This window comes from Oncorhynchus mykiss, chromosome 2 (genome assembly GCF_057628025.1).
Source record: "Oncorhynchus mykiss isolate SJ-2025 chromosome 2, ASM5762802v1, whole genome shotgun sequence".
In the NCBI taxonomy this organism is placed as follows: domain Eukaryota; kingdom Metazoa; phylum Chordata; class Actinopteri; order Salmoniformes; family Salmonidae; genus Oncorhynchus; species Oncorhynchus mykiss.
Genome location: NC_143023.1, coordinates 13,414,048 through 13,435,000, shown reverse-complemented (window position 1 = coordinate 13,435,000; position 20,953 = coordinate 13,414,048). Strand labels below are relative to the sequence as shown.

The 20,953-nt window shown below is 40.6% G+C and overlaps 2 protein-coding genes across 5 annotated transcripts; both read right to left on the bottom strand.

Moving 5' to 3' along the window:
- Positions 1 to 1,773: 1,773 nt before the first annotated feature.
- LOC118936243 (CKLF-like MARVEL transmembrane domain-containing protein 7) lies at positions 1,774 to 12,668 on the bottom strand. 2 transcript variants are annotated; one of them, XM_090189203.1, is made up of 6 exons: positions 10,577 to 12,401; positions 10,241 to 10,540; positions 6,173 to 6,349; positions 5,887 to 5,985; positions 2,856 to 2,937; positions 1,774 to 2,528 (listed from the first exon to the last, which is right to left on the bottom strand). In XM_090189203.1, exons 2-6 carry the CDS (start codon positions 10,352 to 10,354, stop codon positions 2,515 to 2,517), a joined length of 486 nt encoding a protein of 161 aa, XP_090045329.1. In that variant the 5' UTR covers positions 10,355 to 10,540; positions 10,577 to 12,401; the 3' UTR covers positions 1,774 to 2,514. The 2 variants fall into 2 exon arrangements, with proteins under 2 accessions (XP_090045329.1, XP_021473523.2); XM_021617848.3 differs by having other exon boundaries at positions 10,241 to 12,668.
- A 77-nt stretch (positions 12,669 to 12,745) lies between these two features.
- LOC110490457 (sialic acid-binding Ig-like lectin 15) lies at positions 12,746 to 16,415 on the bottom strand. Of its 3 annotated transcripts, none has more exons than XM_036962071.2 (8): positions 16,258 to 16,415; positions 15,297 to 15,692; positions 14,840 to 15,193; positions 14,678 to 14,746; positions 14,074 to 14,118; positions 13,886 to 13,984; positions 13,740 to 13,778; positions 12,746 to 13,576 (listed from the first exon to the last, which is right to left on the bottom strand). In XM_036962071.2, the coding sequence occupies exons 1-8, from the start codon at positions 16,298 to 16,300 to the stop codon at positions 13,545 to 13,547; spliced, it is 1,077 nt and encodes a 358-aa protein (XP_036817966.2). In that variant the 5' UTR covers positions 16,301 to 16,415; the 3' UTR covers positions 12,746 to 13,544. The 3 variants fall into 3 exon arrangements, with proteins under 3 accessions (XP_036817966.2, XP_090045320.1, XP_090045314.1); XM_090189194.1 differs by having other exon boundaries at positions 13,233 to 13,576; positions 15,517 to 15,692; positions 16,258 to 16,387; XM_090189188.1 differs by lacking the exon at positions 14,074 to 14,118 and having other exon boundaries at positions 13,236 to 13,576; positions 16,258 to 16,412.
- Between the last annotated feature and the right edge of the window lie 4,538 nt (positions 16,416 to 20,953).

Genomic DNA, 20,953 nt, shown 5'->3' with positions numbered 1-20,953 from the left:
TTCTGAGAAATGAAGGCTATTCCATGCGAGATATTGCCAAGAAACTGAAGATCTCGTACAACACTGTCTACTACTCCCTTCACAGAACAGCGCCATCTTTACTACTCCCTTCACAGAAAAGCTCTAACCAGAATAGAAAGAGGAGTGGGAGGCCCCGGTGCATAACTGAGCAAGAGGACAAGTACATTAGATTGTCTAGTTTGAGAAACAGACGCCTCACAAGTCCTCAACTGGCAAGCTTCATTAAATAGTACCTGCAAAACACCAGTCTCAACGTCAACAGTGAAGAGGCGACTCCGGGATGCTGGCCTTCTAGGCAGAGTTGCAAAGAAAAAGCACTGCATTTTCACTGGCTGTTGTCAAATTGATCCCGTTAATGTGATTTGATCCCTAAGATTATTAAGTATCAAAAGTAAAAGTATAAATAATTTCAAATACCTTAAAGCAAACCAGACTGCATTATTTTTCATGTTTGTTTAATTTACTGATAACCAGGGGCATGCTCTAACACTCAGACATCATTTATAAATGAGGCTTGTCCGCCAGATCAGAGGCAGTAGGGATGACCAGGGATGTTCTCTTGATAAGTGTGTGAATTGGGCAGTTTTCCTGTCCTGCTAAGCATTCAAAATGTAACGAGTACTTTAGGGTGTCAGGGAAAATGTATAGAGTAAAAAGTTCAAACTTGTCTTTAGGTATGTAGTGAAGTAAAAGTTGTCAAAAATATAAATATTAAAGCACAGATACCCCCAAAAAACACTTATTAGTATTTTTACTTAAGTACTTTACACAACTGCTAGAACTAACACATTAGTAAATCTGATACAATCATGCAGAACAGTGTACAGTTAGCAAGCAGTTTAGCAGTTACACCTGCGGGCCACAGTGGCAATAAATTAATAAAACCAAAAGCTTACCTTGACTTGGAAGAGTTCCAGTGTTGGATAGCCAGCTAGGTAACATAGCACCTCTCTCTGTTTGAGCCAGGTGTTTGAGTAGGATAAACTAGCTAGCTGCATTCGCTAGCTAAGTAAGTGAAGAAAATATTAAATATAGCTAGCTCGCTCTTGCGTCTCCTTTATTTAAGAATTGAATTTTTCAAAACTGCTCAACCATTGTCTTTCTCTTTGAGTCAACTACTCACAGCAGTGCTAGATCGCTGTAGTTTATGCTTGCAGTACTAGATTCATACTCTTATCCTTTGATTGGGTGGTCAACATGTCAGTTCATGCTGCAAGAGCTCTGATAGATTGGAGGTCTTCCTCCAGAAATTGAAATAATTTATATGTAATTCTATGGAAGGGGGTGAGAACCACGAGCCTCCTATGTTTTGTATTAAAGTCAATGTACCCAGAGGAGGATGGAAACTAGCTGTCCTCCGGCTATATCATGGTGCTACCCTACAGAATGCTGTTGAGACTACTGTAGACCTTCATTGCAAAACAGTGCGTTTTAATCCATTTTTGGGATTTATTTATTTATTTATTTTACCTTTATTTAACCAGGTAGGCAAGTTGAGAACAAGTTCTCATTTACAATTGCGACCTGGCCAAGATAAAGCAAAGCAGTTCGACAGATACAACGACACAGAGTTACACATGGAGTAAAACATGGATGACGTGAATATATTTATAGTTTTTATCTAAAAAGGATAACTTGATGTTTCACTATTTTTATGAAATTCACTGAGGATGGTCCTCCCCTTCCTCCTCTAAGGAGCCTCCACTGGTCTCAATATCTTATTTTCAACAAACAAGGATTCAGAGACATGGATGCTGTTGGGTTTCCCTTTTACTTCAGTCAACCAAAAGCATGTTTGAAATATAAACCCATATACAAACTCAAACACATCAGATAAAGAAGAGCTGTTTAAATACATGTGATAGTGTGAGGCTGTATGACGGTTGACCTTTTTATGATGAGATTCTTCTCATAAGCAGCCTATAATACTGTGACAGACATACGTGAACATAAAAGCACAAAACTATCATCATAAACATTTGCTCTCAAATAAATAATGTAAACAGGGGTGGCATTGACATATCTAACTCTAAAAAGCTTCAGGGCAACACTGAAAAACAGCTTATGTCCTCTTGATTTCAAAGCATTCAAATAGCCACCATTCAAGATGGAGGGGTGGTTTGGTCTGGCTCTCAGCCTAGCCCTTGGTTTAAACACTCTGGAGGCACTTATATGAAACAACAGCTGCCTGCTCTTCAAAGCAGACACAGGTGACTTCTTATCCCTAACAACTGACCGGTCATCAGGACGGTGTATCTCAAAGAAGGAGAAATTACTTTAAGCATTCTTTGTAAACTGTACAAAATAGAGTGTTTAACAAAGTTAACTGGCTAACTTGTAACTATCCTGAAGTGAAACCAGTCTCGGGCTAAGCTGAACTTCTGATTGTTTAATGGGCCCCGGGCCAGTTGTTGGGGTAAGAAGTTACTGTCGCACAGCACACTGACAATGAAGTCATCTTGGTACTTGAGGGGAAGAAATGATAGATCCGTTTTACACAGAAGCACCTACAGTTCGAGATAGAGGAAGAGTGAAGGGGAAAGAGGAAACACTAGTTAACCAAAGTTTAGTCAACTCAGAACAAAAAGCACTTCCTAGCCCTTGTAACAGCACTACGTAATAGCCGGCAGCACAGGAAATGGAACGGAATTAACTCCTGATCTGCGCTGCAAAAGAAAGCTCCACTGTAGCAAATATGCATCTATTTCATGATATGATTACAGGTTATAATTTCATTCCTTTTCAGTTGAGCGTCTGTCTTTCAGAGGCTCGGTACATGTCGCTAGGCAATTGAAGGAAAACCCAATAAGGATTTCAAAGAATTTCAGACTTACTGGTTGGCTGGGAACCACATGTGACCTTATAGGATGTCCATATGCTGACAGCCAGTAGGAATGTGGCGATGAAGCCAAATGCCTGTAAAGGTCAACAAGAAAGATGCCTCATTATAAAAACCCTACACGTTGGTCATCTGTCAAGCATTGAGGGGACAGCTGTAAGTCCCCAAGCTGGTTACTGGGTACAAGTGTAAGAGGAAAAGACCATTTTAGGAGAATGATTATTAACTGACTTTTTAGATCTCAAAACTGTACTTGACAGGATGAACTCCTTAAAGGTGAATGGAAACACTAGGAAGTAAAGTTGAGAGATCTATTCCATCAACTAATACTAAACATGTTTAACATTCAATTGGGATTTTGATATTGAACAATGTTTATTCGAGTAGCACCATCTTGAATTGCTATAGTAACGACTGACGCCAATGCTGACACCAGGAAACGCCTTGTCTCCACTGGACCTGAAAAGTTTCTCACAACTTTGATAACTTTGTCATTGAGAGGACAAAAATATTAAGGCAAGAAACTGTATAGAATGCATTTTTATGTTGGTATTTATAACATTTACATTTTAGAGTATTTTTTTAGATTGATAAGATGAGGCTGTGAAATGACATTTATTTGATAACAAGCCGACTAGACAGTCAGCCAAGCTGAGGCAACTAGCAAGCTATTTTGTTGATTTAGCTAGCTCTTCTCTTGTCCTTTTCCGTGTTAATGTTGTGTTCACTAACTGTAAAAAATAAAATGCTCATATTGGCAATTTGAAGAACATTTGTCATTGGCATTAGCTAAGAGCTCAAATCAACTGGCTAGTGTCTGACTGAATTTGCAGCTAGCTAGCTAGACAGTGTCAAGGAAGATAGAGGCTGTAGAGACTGGACAACATGCTGCTTAGGCTGCAGACAGGGCCAAGGGAGATAGGGGCTGTAGAGACTGGACAACATGCTGCTTAGGCTGCAGACAGGGCCAAGGGAGATAGGGGCTGTAGAGACTGGACAACATGCTGCAGACAGGGCCACGGGAGATAGGGGCTGTAGAGACTGGACAACATGCTGCTTAGGCTACAGACAGGGCCAAGGGAGATAGGGGCTGTAGAGACTGGACAACATGCTGCTTAGGCTGCAGACAGGGCCAAGGGAGATAGGGGCTGTAGAGACTGGACAACATGCTGCAGACAGGGCCACGGGAGATAGGGGCTGTAGAGACTGGACAACATGCTGCAGACAGGGCCAAGGAAGATAGAGGCTGTAGAGACTGGACAACATGCTGCTTAGGCTGCAGACAGGGCCAAGGGAGATAGGGGCTGTAGAGACTGGACAACATGCTGCAGACAGGGCCAAGGGAGATAGGGGCTGTAGAGACTGGACAACATGCTGCTTAGGCTACAGACAGGGCCAAGGGAGATAGGGGCTGTAGAGACTGGACAACATGCTGCTTAGGCTGCAGACAGGGCCAAGGGAGATAGGGGCTGTAGAGACTGGACAACATGCTGCTTAGGCTACAGACAGGGCCAAGGGAGATAGGGGCTGTAGAGACTGGACAACATGCTGCTTAGGCTGCAGACAGGGCCAAGGGAGATAGGGGCTGTAGAGACTGGACAACATGCTGCTTAGGCTGCAGACAGGGCCAAGGGAGATAGGGGCTGTAGAGACTGGACAACATGCTGCAGACAGGGCCAAGGGACAACCACACCCTCACTCTCACAGCCTAGGTGAACTTCATTGTACTGGAGGACAACTTTAGAAATTGTTGGATTTTTTTTACAGGTAAGATAGAAAGGAGATTATGACGTGGTTTGTTTGTGTTGCACCAGAATGCAAGGGCAAGTAGTTATGCATTGTAGGGGGATCCATTATTTTAGGTTGTGGTACTCAAGTGAGTGTGACTCATTGCAGACATAGGCACTAACTAGTAAAGGGACTCCTAGTCTTCAGTGACAATCTGAACTACTGGCTGGTCATTCCACCTCTCTTGCATGTTTTTAATTTGTTCCCATTCTGACTCTTCCTGTATAAGGCTATAAGCCCAGTGGAATGTATGTGCAGAAGAAATTGAAGTTGTCCAAGCCAATTATTATTATTATATTACTTATTCTTATCATATTTTGTCATTCCATTCGATGTGGACTTGCACTTTGTTTTCAGGCTTGAGTGAGACGATGTATTCCCCTCAGTTTTTTCAATAAAGTTCTTGATTTATTCATATTATATTACTTGTGTATGTCTTTCCTTATCATATGTAAGACTAAATGCCATTTGTAATATGTTTTGGTTCACATTTGTGTTTAATATACAATCCATATAAGAAAGTGTCTGATAACAGAACATTCCATAGAATTCTAGAAAAATACCACCGTTCACTAAAACATCTGGAACTCAATCATAGTAGAACATATTACTATTCTGATTAGCAGTTGTTTGGGGGGGAAAAAAACAGATTTTCGTATCAGATTGTTCTTAACTGATTACCATTTGATTGCTGTGGTGCTATTGTATGTAATATAATTTAAGGGCTGTTTCTCAGCTTTCAAAATATGTATAAAACTTTTGGATATGGTTTGAAACCAGCACATTTTCAGACAGTTTTCAAATTCGGCCTTTTTTGGGAAATCCTGCCAGTGATGCAACAATGCCAATATGGTGATTTACAGTTCCAGTTAGCTGCTGTTCTAAAGCCTAGTGTTTCCACTCCCCTTTAATAGCCATTTGGCCTGCTTTAAAGGGAAATCCTGCCAGTGATGCAACAATGCCAATATGGTGATTTACAGTTCCAGTTAGCTGGTGTTCTAAAGCCTAGTGTTTCCACTCCCCTTTAATAGCCATTTGGCCTGCTTTAAAGTGAAATCCCACACACTCACCACATAACAAACAGAAATAAACTATGGAGAGCTTAGATATAAGGTTTCATTTTTGCAAACAGGGCCTCTCAATTATCTTCAGCTAAATGCTGAGATACTAGGATAGATAAAAAATCAGCTTTGGAATGGAGCACCAGAAAACAGGAAAGCATCTGCTATGTTACTCACCGAACCAGCTTCTAGTTCAGACACACCTCCACTCTTAACAGCTGCAACAATAGAGGCAATGAAGACCAGGATGGTCCCAACGCCATAATGCAGTAACTCCTGAAACAATGAATGGTATAGATAAGTGCTGGAACTCGTGTCTGTGGAAAAAGTACAGAGAAAGTTTAAAAGATTATGCACACTACTGTAAGTCTCTCTGGATAAGAAAGTCTGCTAAATAACTAACATGTAAACAATGTAAATGTGTGTGTGTGTATAGGCGTATGTCATTTGCAGGGCCACTCACCGTCATTGTCCAGTTGATACAGGGGATCTTACTCTGCAGTCTGAACACATACATGAGGTAGAAGATGAGGAAGGCTATGAGGAACCATAGCGTCACCACCTCAAAGTACCGAAAGGCTGAGTAATCAGTCCAACCTCGTGCACAGTGTACACACAGGAACGCAATCAGGAGGGCTACCTGCAAACACACAGACAAATAACAATGTGTTTCCATGTCCCAGTAGGATTCCAATCGTGGAGCATATTGGCACCATATCAACTCCTATGTTAAAAATGTATCTTAGTCTGCAATAGCGGACTGCAATAGCATTGAATAGTCTCCGTGATATGCAACTGTTCAGGGAAGTCAGGAACCAATACACGCAGTCAGTCAGGAAAGCAAAGGCCAGCTTTTTCAAACAGAAATTTGCATCCTGTAGCTCTAACTCCAAAAGGTTTTGGGACATTGTAAAGTCCATGGAGAATAAGAGCACCTCCCCCCAGTTGCCCACTGCACTGAGGCTAGGTAACATGGTCACCACCGATAAATCCATGATAATCTAACATTTCAATAAGCATTTCTATACTGCTGGCCATGCTTTCCTCCTGGCTACCCCAACCCCGGCCAACAGCTCCACAACCCCACAGCTACTTGCCCAAGCCTCCCCAGCTTCTCCTTCACCCAAATCCAGATAGCAGATGTTCTGAAAGAGCTGCAAAACCGGGACCCATACAAATCAGCTGGGCTAGACAATCTGGACCCTCTCTTTCTAAAATTGACCGCCGCCATTGTTGCAACCCATATTACTAGTCTGTTCAACCTCTCTTCCGTATCGTCCGTGATTCCTAAAGATTGGAAAGCTGCCGCGGTCACCCCCCTCTTCAAAGAGGGTGACACTCTAGACCCAAACTGTTATAGACCTATATCCATCCTGCCCTGCCTCTCTAAAGTCTTCGAAAGCCAAGTTAATAAACAGATCACTGACCATTTCAAATCCCACTGTACCTTCTCCGCTGTGCAATCTGGTTTCCGAGCCGGTCACGGGTGCATCTCAGCCACGCTCAAGGTACTAAAACGATATCATAACCGCCATCGATAAAAGTCAGTACTGTGCAGCTGTCTTCATCGACCTGGCCAAGGCTTTCGACTCTGTCAGTCACTGTATTCTTATCAGCAGACTCAATAGCCTTGGTTTCTCAAATGACTGCCTTGCCTGGTTCACCAACTACTTCGCAGACAGAGTTCAGTGTGTCAAATCGGAGGGCCTGTTGTCCGGACCTCTGGCAGTCTCTATGGGGGTACCACAGGGTTCAATTCTCGGGCTGACTCTTTTCTCTGTATATATCAATGACGTTGCTCTTGCTGCGGGTGATTCCCTGATCCGCCTGTACGCAGACGCTGCCATTCTGTATACTTCTGGCCCTTCTTTGGACACTGTGTTAACTAACCTCTAAACAAGCTTCAATGCCATACAACACTCCTTCCATGGCCTCCAACTGCTCTTAAACGCTAGTAAAACCAAATGCATGCTTTTCAACCGTTCGCTGCCCACACCCGCCCGCCCGACTAGCATCACTACCCTGGACGGTTCTGACCTAGAATATGTGGACAACTATAAATACCTAGGTGTCTGGCTAGACTGTAAACTCTCATTCCAGACTCATATTAAACTTCTCCAATCCAAAATCGGCTTTCTATTTCGCAACAAAGCCTCCTTCACTAACCACCAAACGTACCCTAATAAAACTGACTACCCTACCGATCCTCAACTTCGTCGATGTCATCTACAAAATAGCTTCCAATAATCTACTCAGCAAACTGGATGTAGTCTATCACAGTGCCATCCTTTTTATTACCAAAGCCCCTTATACCTCCCACCACTACGACCTGTATGCTTTAGTTGGCTGGCCCTCGCTACATTTCGTCGCCAGACCCACTGGCTCCAGGTCATCTATAAGTGAAGCTGGAGACTTATATTTCCCTCACTAACTTTAAGCATCAGCTATCTGATCAGCTAACCGATCGCTGCAGCTGTACATAGTCCATCTGTAAGTAGCCCACCCAATTTACCTACCTCATCCCCATATTGTTTTTATTTACTTTTCTGCTCTTTTGCACACCAGTATCTCTACTTGCACATCATCATCTGCTCATCTATCACTCCAGTGTTAATCTGCTAAATTGTAATTACTTTGCTACCATGGCCTATTTATTGCCTACCTCCTCACACTGTATATAGACTTTCTTTTGTCTACTGTGTTATTGACTGTACGCTTTTTATTCTATGTGTAACTCTGTGTTGTTGTTTGTGTCGCACTGCTTTGCTTTATCTTGGCCAGGTTGCAGTTGTAAATGAGAACTTGTTATCATCTGGCCTACCTGGTTAAATAGAGGTGAAATAAAATAAATACAAATTCTGGTAACAGGAGGTTGGTCCAGATCCAGAATCTAGTTTTCAGCACAACCCAGCTCTCACATGGCTAATGTTCAAGGTTCACCATTTTCCCGTTCACATGCCGTTAAACATGCTTTATTGCTTCATATTGTAGGGCAGTTGCAGGTATATGGAACAACATTGACATTATTAAACCACAAGGGAGAGGCTGAAAGCCATTAGCCACTAAACACTTCTGTAAACAGGAAATAACCCCCAAAACCAGCTTCCTCCATTTTTCCTCTGAAACACCACCTTCATTCCTATGATGACTATAAATAAGCAAGAATGTAACAGAAATGTAGTGAAGATTAAGATGCAAACCCACTGTATTCTACTGTGCCAAACACAGATATAAAGAGGGGAGAACAGACAACGTCCCCTGATTTCACAACCGTTGTTATGAAGGTGTGATTTCCCTGATTTTCCTGAAGCCCTGATTTCACAACCTTCGTTATGAAGGTGTAATAAAGTGTCATTAATTACGAAATTCTGACATTCTGAGAGATGATGATAAACATTCATTTATTTGAAGGTAGACAGCAATATGACATCACCACACACAATGGGACAAGTTCCTCCATTACAGAAATCAACAACAACAAAATTCTAATCTGCCAAGACTTCCACTATTTTAAACAATTGCTGGACATCTCAATCAAAACTGGATGTTGACCTGACTGTGGCGTATGGGGGGGGGGGGGGGGGGGGGGGGCTCCCAGTGTAGATTTTAGTCGCAGTCACTTAAAATATTTTAGTAGTCTGCATGTTAATGTTTTGTAAAGTAGCCTAGTCGTAGCCTAACAGTCAGAGAAAGCCACCTAGCAGACAGTGGTGTAAAGTACTTAAGTAAAAATACTTTAAAGTACTATCTAAGTAGTTTTTTGGGGTATCTGTGCTTTGCTATTTATATTTTTGACAGCTTTTACTTTTACTTCACTACATTCCTAAAGAAAATAATGTACTTTTTACTCCGTACATTTTCCCTGATACCCAAAAGTACTCGTTACATTTTGAATGCTTAGCACGGCAGGAAAATGGTCTAATTCACACACTTATCAAGAGAACACCCCTGGTCATCCCTACTGCCTCTGATCTGGCGGACTTGACTCAACACATGCCTCGTTTATAAATTATGTCTGAGTGTTAGAGCATGCCCCTGGCTATCAGTAAATAAAGAAAACATGAAAATGATGCCGTGTGGATTGCTTAATATAAGGAATTTGAAATGATTTAGACTTTTACTTTTGATTCTTAAGTATATTTTAGCAGTTACATTTAGTTTTTTAGTTACTTAAGTATAGTTTAAACCGAATACTTTTAGACTTTTACTCAAATAATATATTACTGGGTAAATTTCACTTTTTCTTGAGTCATTTTCTATTAAGGTATCTTTACTTTTACAACAATTGGGTACTTTTTCCACTACTGCTAGTAGTATACGAATGAATCAGAGTTTCTGTTACACACCTCGCTCCCCTTTATCCTCAATTTTTGAGTGCATTCTCCACATTTTGGATTAAAGATCACGAAGACAGCAGACAGTAAGCAATATAAAATACAACCCAACCCCAACATTAAAAATAAAAACGTTTAAAAAATATGTATAATTCTGTGCAGAACATCAGTATAAATATCTGATCAAAAACCCTTACCACTTGGGCGATTTTCAGTAATCCTTGTACAGAGCGAGTATAGCCCAAATTCAAGAATCCTTCGCCCGAAGACGATCTCGTCGTGGTGGTGGTAGTAACAACAGTATGAGACATTTTGATATGTATAAATAAATAAAATACAGTGTAAATAGTCTAGACTACAGTGTATCGTGGCCCAAGAAACACAGTCAGCTGCTACTACTGTGCTTCGTCTACTTCATGGTCGTTACTAGTTACCACCGCCACAAAGTCATAAACCCCGCCTGTTTCTACAAATCTTCTTAAAATGTGATTTTAAACCTAATCCTAACCTTATGCCTAACCGTAAAATAAGACCAAAAAGCACAATTGCAGGTTATTTTACGATAAAATTTTTTACGATAGCCAAGTTAGACTTTGCGGCTGTGGTAACTCGTGGAAACCCTACTTCATTGAGGGTGAGATTCAGTTGGGGTGGGGTTTCCAGGAAACAGTAGCATTTTTCAACTTCAACAGTTACAATGTTGCTTTTACTCAACGGGCCAGTTCGTTTTGCATGGCCCCAGGCGAGTGGTGAATTTATTTAAGCACCAATGGAATGGACTAAAATGTGTAAGACACCGGGTAAAGAAAAACGAACTCGCCCATGGACATAAAATGACTGTCTGGAAGAGAAAGCGCCATCAAAACACGTATAGTCCTCAAATCACTCACGATTGGGACTCATTTCTAGCCGCATGCTACTGGCAGCATTACCGCGTGTGTTATGGATGTAAATGATGAAGCATTTACAGTCTCCACCTAAATAGTGTTCACATGATGGTTGAAGTTGATCTGTAGAAGATGATTAAGCATGTAGCTATCAATCTGAATATGTTTGAAGTTCATCAAACGTATTCCTACTATTGTTAAAGACACTTTAGGCCCTATATCAATGTAGCCGGCACCATAGACCCATACCTATTCGACCTCCGTACTATATCGACAGCTGAATTGTATTTGTCCCAGGTTAATTTAAGCATTTTTCCACCCACATTGCAAGCAAGCAAGAAGCTCACATTACTTTAAGGTCAGACCTAATGTAGGTTTTTGCATTGAATTGGTAACCATGTGGTGTCAACAGGTGTTAAACTATAGGCCCACCATCCTATCCCAAGGGGACTGCACTAATGGGACTACCCCAGGCCATGCTAAAATAGTTTCAGTGTAGTGTATTATTTACATCTACATGCTTTAAACATCATCATTATGTCATTCTGCCACTGAACAAGGCAGTTAACCCACTGTTCATATTCACCCACAGACACTTACAAAAAATAACAAACTAAGCACAGATGTTAGGCCCATGTCAATCAAGCTACATAACAAAATGGATAGCGATGAAATAAGACTGAACCCCATCAGGAAGGAGTTTTTCATATTTCGATGCTTTGCAGCAGTAGGGTTTTGTTTCTGTCACCTCCATCCATAAACAGCTGTTACCATGGAGACGAGGGCAGGATGCTCTTCTCTGTCACCACTTCCCGGGACTGCTACAGAGCAGAATGGGAAAGAGTGCTTAGAAAACCTTACCACATAAAGGCGCGCGCACACACACACTCTGGCTGTGCATACCAGTAGGCCTAGTCTCTATATAAGCAAGTGAAGCCAGATATGGGAACCAAACCACACCCTAAAAGGACATTACCATGGCGAGCCAAAAAGTCTTATGCATCAGCTGTACAAACTTAAGAACTAGGAACTAGATCCCCCGTGACACTTTGAGAACACCAGAAACACTGCAGCCAAAGGAAACCAATACATTTACATGTACAAATGCACCACACTCTTTCTGCTTCGTGGTTCTACAGGGACGTTTAGTTTCGTTTAGTGATGTACCACATGGTAAGAACATGGACATGGACCCAAGCGACTTTGCGTCCTTGAAAAATGCTATATAAATACTATGTATTATTATGATTATTATACACCAATATTGTCACGACTTCCGCTGAAGTTGGTCCCTCTCCTTGTTCGGGCGGCGTTCTGCGGTCGAAGTCACCGACCTTCTAGCCATCGATGATCCTCTTTTCATTTTCCTTTCCATCACACCTGGTTCCAATCCCATCAATTACATGTTGTGTATTTAACCCTCTGTTCCCCCTCATGTCCTTGTCAGATTGTGTATTGTAAGTGCTTGTGCACGGCTGTCCTGGTGTGAGTCGGGTTATGTACCCATTATTTGATTGTTCTGTTTTCCGGTCGTTTAATTTTTTTTTAACTGCGCCGTTTGGAAACACAGTTCTTGCTCTCCTGCGTCTGACTTCTCTGCCGCTAGTACACACCCCTTACAAATATGAGAAAACCCTTCAGTAGTTCGCTGACAGAGTTCCTTGCAGAGCTGGTGGATGACCACACTCAACCAGAGATACACTGAAGTTTTGCCCAGATAGCATCAGCTGGTTCTGTGGTGGTTGAGGCGAATGACCGCGCTGGAGTTCTTCTTTGGGTTCATGTGACGTGTGTTTAAAAGGAACGCTTCACTTCTTTGAAAGGAAACCCAGAAGTATAATGATGTAATGGCGCTCAGGAACAATAACAATAGTTATTGAGTAACATTTTTGACAATTACAATAACACTACAGTTACAATAACACTATAGTTACAATAACACTACAGTTACAATAACACTACAGTTACAATAAAACTACAGTTACAATAACACTACAGTTACAATAAAACTACAGTTACAATAAAACTACAGTTACAATAACACTACAGTTACAATAAAACTACAGTTACAATAACACTACAGTTACAATAACACTACAGTTACAATAAAACTACAGTTACAATAACACTACAGTTACAATAACACTACAGTTACAATAACACTACAGTTACAATAACACTACAGTTACAATAAAACTACAGTTGTTACAATAAAACTACAGTTACAATAACACTACAGTTACAATAACACTACAGTTACAATAACACTACAGTTACAATAACACTACAGTTACAATAAAACTACAGTTACAATAAAACTACAGTTACAATAACACTACAGTTACAATAACACTACAGTTACAATAACACTACAGTTACAATAACACTACAGTTACAATAACACTTGTAGGGCAATTATGTAATTGCACCTCCATAAGAATAACAATATAAAAACGGAATCTACCAAGTTGCCCCAATGTTGTGAACAATTTCAATAAGATTGACTGCTAAACTCTCGTTGATTACTTTTGAAAAATGTCTGTCAGAATGAGGGAGGTCAGTTTCATTATGACAGACCTCCAGAGCTACATTCTCTCTGCTGTGCCTCGGCAGTTCACCCTAGCTTCACAATAGCATAGTGGACACCTGAAATGACAATGGACAGCATAATCAGAATAATGGAATGACAATGAAAAGGGTTGGCGTTATGTCATGTTATGTCATGTTAAGGACAGTGCTGTCTCAGCTGTATTATACAATCTTAAGACTTTCTTGTGTCACTTCAAGAAAAACACTAAAAATAATTCACCTTCATCTGGTATGGGGACACGAGAGCTTCTTTGGGGTGCTTAAAAGAAAAGAGGGCAATTTCATAAGCTTATCTGAGCTGGTTCTGGTACTTGGTGGTATACCTATGGAATTCATGGCCCAAAATTGCAATAATTGAATACTTACATTGAGTGGTGGTGTTCAGTTGAACGTCTGAGTATACCAGATTTAGCTCCATGTCGCCATCTTCTGGTGAATTATGTTTATACAATGACTGTGGGCTTTCTGTTTGTGTAGAGAACAACAGTAAGAAACTGTGTGACACATTACAGATCTGAACCATCAGCAAATCCTTCATGGTCTTGTCCACTCACCCATTTCTGAGACATTGGCGTAGATAGAGGATTCACTGACCATAGCTTTAGAAACAGGGAAGTAAAATGTACAAATGTAAACTGCTGTGACGCACAAAGTTTATGACTGAATGAGAGGACATGAAGAGCTGTGCTCAGACTCTACACTGGAGCCGATCTTTTTGCCCACTTCTACAGAGGTGTAGTTGGGACACCAGGCAGGGATTGAAGGATACGGGAGAAGAGGGTGTAGAACACAGACAATGAGTGGGCCGTAGACAAGAGAAGTTGATGGACTGGTACATAGGGAAGCATATGTGTGGAGATAGTGAATAACAGGGCAGCAGGTAGTCCAGCGGGTTAAGAGTGTTGGGCCAGTTCGAATCCCTGAGCAAACTAGGTGAAACATCTGCCGATGTGCCCTTGAGCGAGGCACTTAACCCTAATTGCTCCTGTAAGTCGCTCTGGATAGAGCGTCTGCTAAATGACAAAAATGTACTGAATAGCCTACCACTTAAACTGGCTTTCAACTCACACTCTGCCCTTTCATCTGAGGAAAAATTATTACTGATCAGAAATACTATTCAAAGACTCAGATTGTCTAGAAAAGAGTAAGACCCCTTACCTATAGCAGGATCTGTGCACAACACAGATTGCTGCTTAATCTTTTCTGAATTGCAGAATCTCAGGTATCCTTTTGGAAAAGACCAGAGATAGTATATGAATCTGTAAATACGCCAAAAATATAATAACTTAACTAGTATTTATTTTCTTAGAGATCACCTACCTCTTTTTCTCAGGTAAAATAAAGCCACGCCAAGGAGCAGCAGCAGAAGCAGGACCCCACACACAGAGAGGGCTACGGTCAGCGCAGTGGGTCCAGGGGGGAACAGTCTCTCTGCCCTCCCCAGGCTGTTCTCTGCCCTGCAGGTGTACACTTCCTGGGTGAAGTAGGGGATTGAACTGATCCACTGAAATGGGTGGGTTCCTATGGTGCTGACACCTGGGTCTATGTTGCCCTTAGAGGAGGAGAACCAGGTGATGGTGGATGGGGGGTTCCCCTCAACTACACACCTGAGGCTCCCGTTGCCTGGTCCGAGGGACGCCTCTACCCAAGACAGGCTGAGAATCTGGGCCTTAGCTAGGGACAAAGCACAAACCTTGCATAAGTATCATTGTGGTAAAGAGTTTCATATTCCTAGACCACCAGACCCTTATTGCTGACAACGTAGTGAGACCTTTACCAATGATATTGAGCTGTGTGCCGCTGGCAGTCTGCCACTTCCCATCACCCCAGTAAGGGTCCAGCTCTACTCTGCAGAAGTATACTCCATTGTCTGTGACCACCAGATCTCTGATGAGGAGAGAGAGATCCCTCTGCTTAGGGTCTCCTTTGACTGAGAAGCGTTGGTATGACTCTGGAACTGAGCATTCATTCATTCCACCCGTAGTAACATTTTTCACCTTGCATTGGAAGAAGGGCGTATCATGGAATTGTCTGGTGATCCACTGAACTGTGATGCCTTTGGAGTAGTCTTGTTGCTTGGGGTGGGTGAAGGAGCAGGGTAGGACCACATCTCCTCCTATGGTGCTGTTCACTACAGGGGGAACTGTCATGGACCATGGTTGTGAGAAGGTGCCTAGTGGGAGGAATATTAGTTCACAATTAGAGAAATTAGAGAAATCAATCATATTAAGGATATTTCATGTTTGTTTTTTCTGATGGTCTCAAGTATTTTTTAAAACTTGTATTCTAGTTGGTTCAACTGGCAATCTATAGTACTTTATCTATTGTACTCTATTGTACTTTATTTAAACACACACGTCACTACCCAAAGGATGGGGTGGCAGGGTAGCCTAGTGGTTAGAGCGTTGGACTAGTAACCGCAAGTTCATATCCCTGAGCTGACAAGGTACAAATCTGTCGTTCTGCCCCTAAACAGGCAGTTAACCCACTGTTCCTAGGCCGTCATTGAAAATAAGAATTTGTTCTTAACTGACTTGCCTAGTTAAAAAACATGTAAAAAAGGATCAACAAATCATCTCTTATGATACTGTATAAACACATACTCATGAATATTACAACACTAAAAATAGGGATAATTCCTTTATTCCCAAATTATTCAAGAATGCTAAAGCTTAAATAGGAATGTTTCACCAAAACTGAATCTGAATAGAAATAGCTAAAAATGGAGTTTGGCCTACCTGTAATGACAGAGAAGAGAGAGAAGAGTTGAGCCTGCACCATCCTAAAGGTAATCAAATATATACGTATCCCTTTAGCACTGAGGAGAAAGAAAGTCAAGTCAGGGAGTGGAAGTTCTACCAACACAATGCCTCAAATCAGGAAACAGTTGTGAAATGTACCACATGAGAATAGCCATTTCCTGTTTAGTGCTTACTGTGAAACAAGTGAGGGCTTGGCTGAGCATAAGTGCATTAACAATGGAAGTGTATTATTTCTTTAGGCCTATTATGTGAATTTAAGATGTGTTTCCTGAGCCTCTTTACTTGGTATCTATTATAGAAAGCATGAAGACTGGAACAATAGAGGACCTCCGTTTAGTCTAGTGAGATTTGAGCAATATAACAGTCCTACAGCCCCTTCAGACAATATTCAGACCATTTCACCTGTTCCACATTGTGTTACAGCCTGAATTTAAAATGGATTACATTGAATACACAATACTCCATGATGTCCAAGTGTTGTTTTTAGATTTTAACAAATTACACTGAACAACAATATAAAACGCAATATATAATGTGTTGTTCCCATGTTTCATGAGACGCAATCAAAGATCCCAGAAATGTTCCATACGCACACATTTGTTTACATCCCTGTTAGTGAACAGAGTGCCCCATGGTGGTGGAGGGGTTATGGTATGGGCAGGCATAAGCTATGGACGGAGAATACAATTGTATTTTATTGATGACAATTTGAATGCACAGAGATACCGTGATGAGATCCTGAGGCTCATTGTTGTGCCATTCATAATCTGCCATCACCTCATGTTCCAGCATGATAATGCACTGCCCCATGTTGCAAGGATCTGTACACAATTCCTGGAAGCTGAACATTTCCCAGTTCTTCCATACTCACCTGACATGTCATCCATTGACCATGTTTGAGATGCTCTGGATCGACGTGTACGACAGCATGGTCCAGTTCCCGCCAATATCCAGTAACTTCTCACAGCCATGGAAGAGGAGTGGGACATCATTCCACAGGCCACAATCAACCACCTGAACAACTCTACGTGAAGGAGATGTGTCGTGCTGCATGAGGCAAATGGTGGTCACGCCAGATACTGACTGGTTTTCTGATCCACGCCCCTACTTTTTATTTAAGGTATCTGTGACCAACAGATGCATACAGTATCTGTATTCCCAGTCATGTGAAATCCATACATTAGGGCTTAATGAATTTATTTCAATTGACCAATTCCTTTTATGAACTGTAATTCTGTCAAATCTTTGAAATAGTTGCATGTTGCATTTATATTTTTGTTCAGTATTTTTTTAAATGAAAAGCTGAAATATCTTGAGTCAATAAGTGTTCAATCCCTTTGTTATGACAAGCCTAAATCAATTCAGGAGTAAAAATGTGATTTCTGAATGACTACCTGATCTCTGTACCCCACACATACTCTGTAAGGTCACTCAGTTGAGCAGTGAATTTCAAACATAGATCCAACCACAATGACCAGGGAGGTTTTCCAATGCCTTGCAAAGAAGGGCACCTATTGGTAGATGGGTATAAATAAAAAGCATGGTGAAGTTATTAATTACATTTTGGATGGTGTACCAATACACCCAGTCACTACAAAGATACAGACGTCGTTCCTAACTCAGTCGCCAGAGAGGAAGGAAACCGCTCATGGATTTCACCATGAGGCCAATTTTAAAACAGAGTTTACATCAAATAAAATAAAATTGTATTGGTCACATGCACATATTTAGCCAATGTTATTGTTGGTGTAGCGAAATGCTTGTGCTTCAACAGTGCAGTAGTATCTAAGAATTCACAACAATACACACAAACTGTTTTATTTTTATTTCACCAGGTAGACCAGTTGAGAACAAGTTCTCATTTACAACTACAAATCTAAAAGTAAAATAATGGAATTAAGAAATATATAGATAAGATATATTAAGACGAGCAATGTCAGAGTGGCAAAGACTAAAATAGAGTAGAATAGAATACAGTATATACATGTGAAATTAGTAAAGCAGTATGTATACATTATTAAAGTGACTAGTGTTCCATTATTAAAGTGGCCCATAATTGGGAGTCTCATAGGGCGGCACAGAATTGTCCCAGCATCGTCCAGGTTTGGCCGGTGTAGGCCGTCATTGTAAATAAGAATTTGTTCTTAACGAACTTGCCTAGTTAAATAAAGGTAAACAAATAGATAATAATAAAATAGGAGAAAACTATTTGATAGGAGAAAACTGAGGATGGATCAACAACATCGTAGTTACTCCTCAATACTAACCTAATTGACAGAGTGAAAAGGAAGCCTGTACACAGTAAAACTATTTCAAAAACATGCATCCTGTTTGCAGTAAGGCACTAAAGTAAAACAGCAAAAAAATGTGCCAAAGAAATTTACTTTGTCCTGAATACAAAGTATTATGTTTGGGGAAAATACAACAGAACACATTACGGAGTACCACTCCTCATATTTTCAATCATGGTGGTGGCTGCATCATGTTATGAGGACAAGGAAGTTTTTATGATAAAAAAAAAAACGAAGAGAGTTAAACACAGGCAAAATCATTTCTAAACTCCTTTCCACCAGACACTGGGAGACAAATTCACCTTTCAGCAGGACAATAAACTCAAACAAGACTAAATATACACTGGAGTTGCTTACCAAGACGACATTGAATGTTCCTGAGTGGCCTAGTTAAAGTTTGGACTGAAATCGGCTTGAAAATGTATGGCGACTTGAAAATGGCTGTCTAGCAATGATCAACAACCAACTTGACAGAACTTAAAGATTTTTTAAAAAATACAAAAATGTGCACATATTGTTCAATCCTGGGGTGCAAAGCTCTTAGAAAGACTCAAACCCAGAAAAACTCACAGCTGTAATAGCTTCCAAAGGTGATTCTAACATGTATTAACTCAGAGGCTTGAATACTTATCAAATCAAGATATATTAGTGTTTATTTATTTTTATGAATACATTTTTTTTCATACATTATTCTTCCACTTTGACAGAGTATGTCGTGTCTTTGGCTATGTCGGATTAAGTGATATGACATGCTATTCTATGAAATAATTTCTCCGTAATTAATATTACCTGATTGAGCTAATCATGTAAATGTAATTAACTAGAGAGTCGGAGCACCACAAAATAATATTTATAGAGCTGTTATCTTCCGAATAAACTGTTAAAGACCTAGTAATATTTTACATCAATAGCATTCAATATTAAGCGTCACCTTAATTCAGTCTCATCTGAAAGTTGTAAATTCTTGGTTATCTGCACGAACCCTGGCTAACAAGTTGAATCAGCAATACAAAATTGGGTTTAATTATTTATTTCCTAAATACCTAACTAATCACACAGAATTACATATACACATAATTAATCATAACTTGATTACAAAGTACGTCATAAAGGAAAACGTCCCTAACGGGCGGAACAGATATGACAGCTGGTTACACAAAAGAAAAGGGGCTGGGTTTGAGTGAAAGAGCGGGAAGACTGAGGGACACAGGGAGAAGCTGTGCTATCGTAAATACAGTATCTTATGCATTCTAAATTACCACCCATTTGGAAAAGGAAAATGCAATAAATATTTACTCTGAGCTGAGCTTCGGTAGGTTGGTGGTAGATGGAAGGCGGCAGGGTAGCCTAGTGGTTAGAGCGTTGGACTAGTAACCGGAATGTTGCAAGTTCAAACCCCCGAGCTGACAAGGTTGTTCTGCCCCTGAACAGGCAGGCACTGTTCCTAGGCCGTCATTGAAAATAAGAATTTGTTCTTAATTGACATGCCTAGTTAAATAAAGAAAAGAAAAAAGGCTGTAATAATGTCGTTGTGTGGTAGACGGGATACTCTGTCTGTTCCTTCCTTGTTTGCAGCGGCTGTTGCTAATCATTTACATGGCAATTTCACTTCTGTAGTGAATAAGAGTTCAAAGTTCATACCATTCTCAACCAAGTTGGCTTCGTTCTGTAGTTATTATCTGAACAATTCTGACATCGGATCGTCATCCTCGGAACAGGAGGTTACATTTTCATCAAGGTTTTATATGGGAAGGGAGAGGAGGGCGTGTTTGAAAAGTTTTATAGCCCATGTCCCTTCACAGGGGCGGGCCACTGATTGAGCCTTATGAAAACCTTACCTTATGAAAACCCAAATCTCACATTTTAGAAGCTACAATCACATTTCATCCCATCACGAATAATTTCATATTCAAACATTTAAATTGAACATGAACAAATTTCCATGTGAATCCGATAACTCTGATGTGTAGACTTTCCACGGTAGAGTTTATGTCATCTTATCATTGATGAGAATGTCTCAGATGACAACAGAACTGACATCATATTCATTAAAATACCACTGCATATGTTCAATTGGTCGGATTACCAGAATATAGTTCATTTCCCCCCACCTTCTGATGTTCCCTCTATGTTAACCAAGGTGTTTGCAAATGTAACATCAGCAGGGTAGAGAGAGGAAAAGGGGGAGGGGGGGAGAGGTATTTATGACTGTCATAAACCTACCCCCAAGCCAACGTTATGACAAATATTTTGTGTCGATCGTTGACCAACAATTAAATCCATTTCAATCCCACTTTGTAACACAACAAAATTGTGAAAAAGTCAAGTGTTGTGAATACTTTGTGTGTAGGACAGTGTGTTAGATGAGGGAAATACGCTTT

Bases quoted from the DNA above. Each gene is read 5' to 3' on its own strand.
- LOC118936243 (XM_021617848.3), bottom strand. From the start codon at position 10,354: ATGTCTCATACTGTTGTTACTACCACCACCACGACGAGATCGTCTTCG. The intron at 6,350-10,240 runs GTAAGGGTTTTT...GTGTGTTTGCAG, and splicing joins TACTGAAAATCGCCCAAGTG to GTAGCCCTCCTGATTGCGTT. The intron at 2,938-5,886 runs GTGAGTAACATA...TGACCTTTACAG, and splicing joins CTGAACTAGAAGCTGGTTCG to GCATTTGGCTTCATCGCCAC.
- LOC110490457 (XM_036962071.2), bottom strand. From the start codon at position 16,300: ATGGTGCAGGCTCAACTCTTCTCTCTCTTCTCTGTCATTACAG. The intron at 15,194-15,296 runs GTAAAGGTCTCA...CTTTGTCCCTAG, and splicing joins CACACAGCTCAATATCATTG to CTAAGGCCCAGATTCTCAGC. The intron at 13,577-13,739 runs GTGAATTATTTT...TTGTCATTTCAG, and splicing joins TGTCCCCATACCAGATGAAG to GTGTCCACTATGCTATTGTG.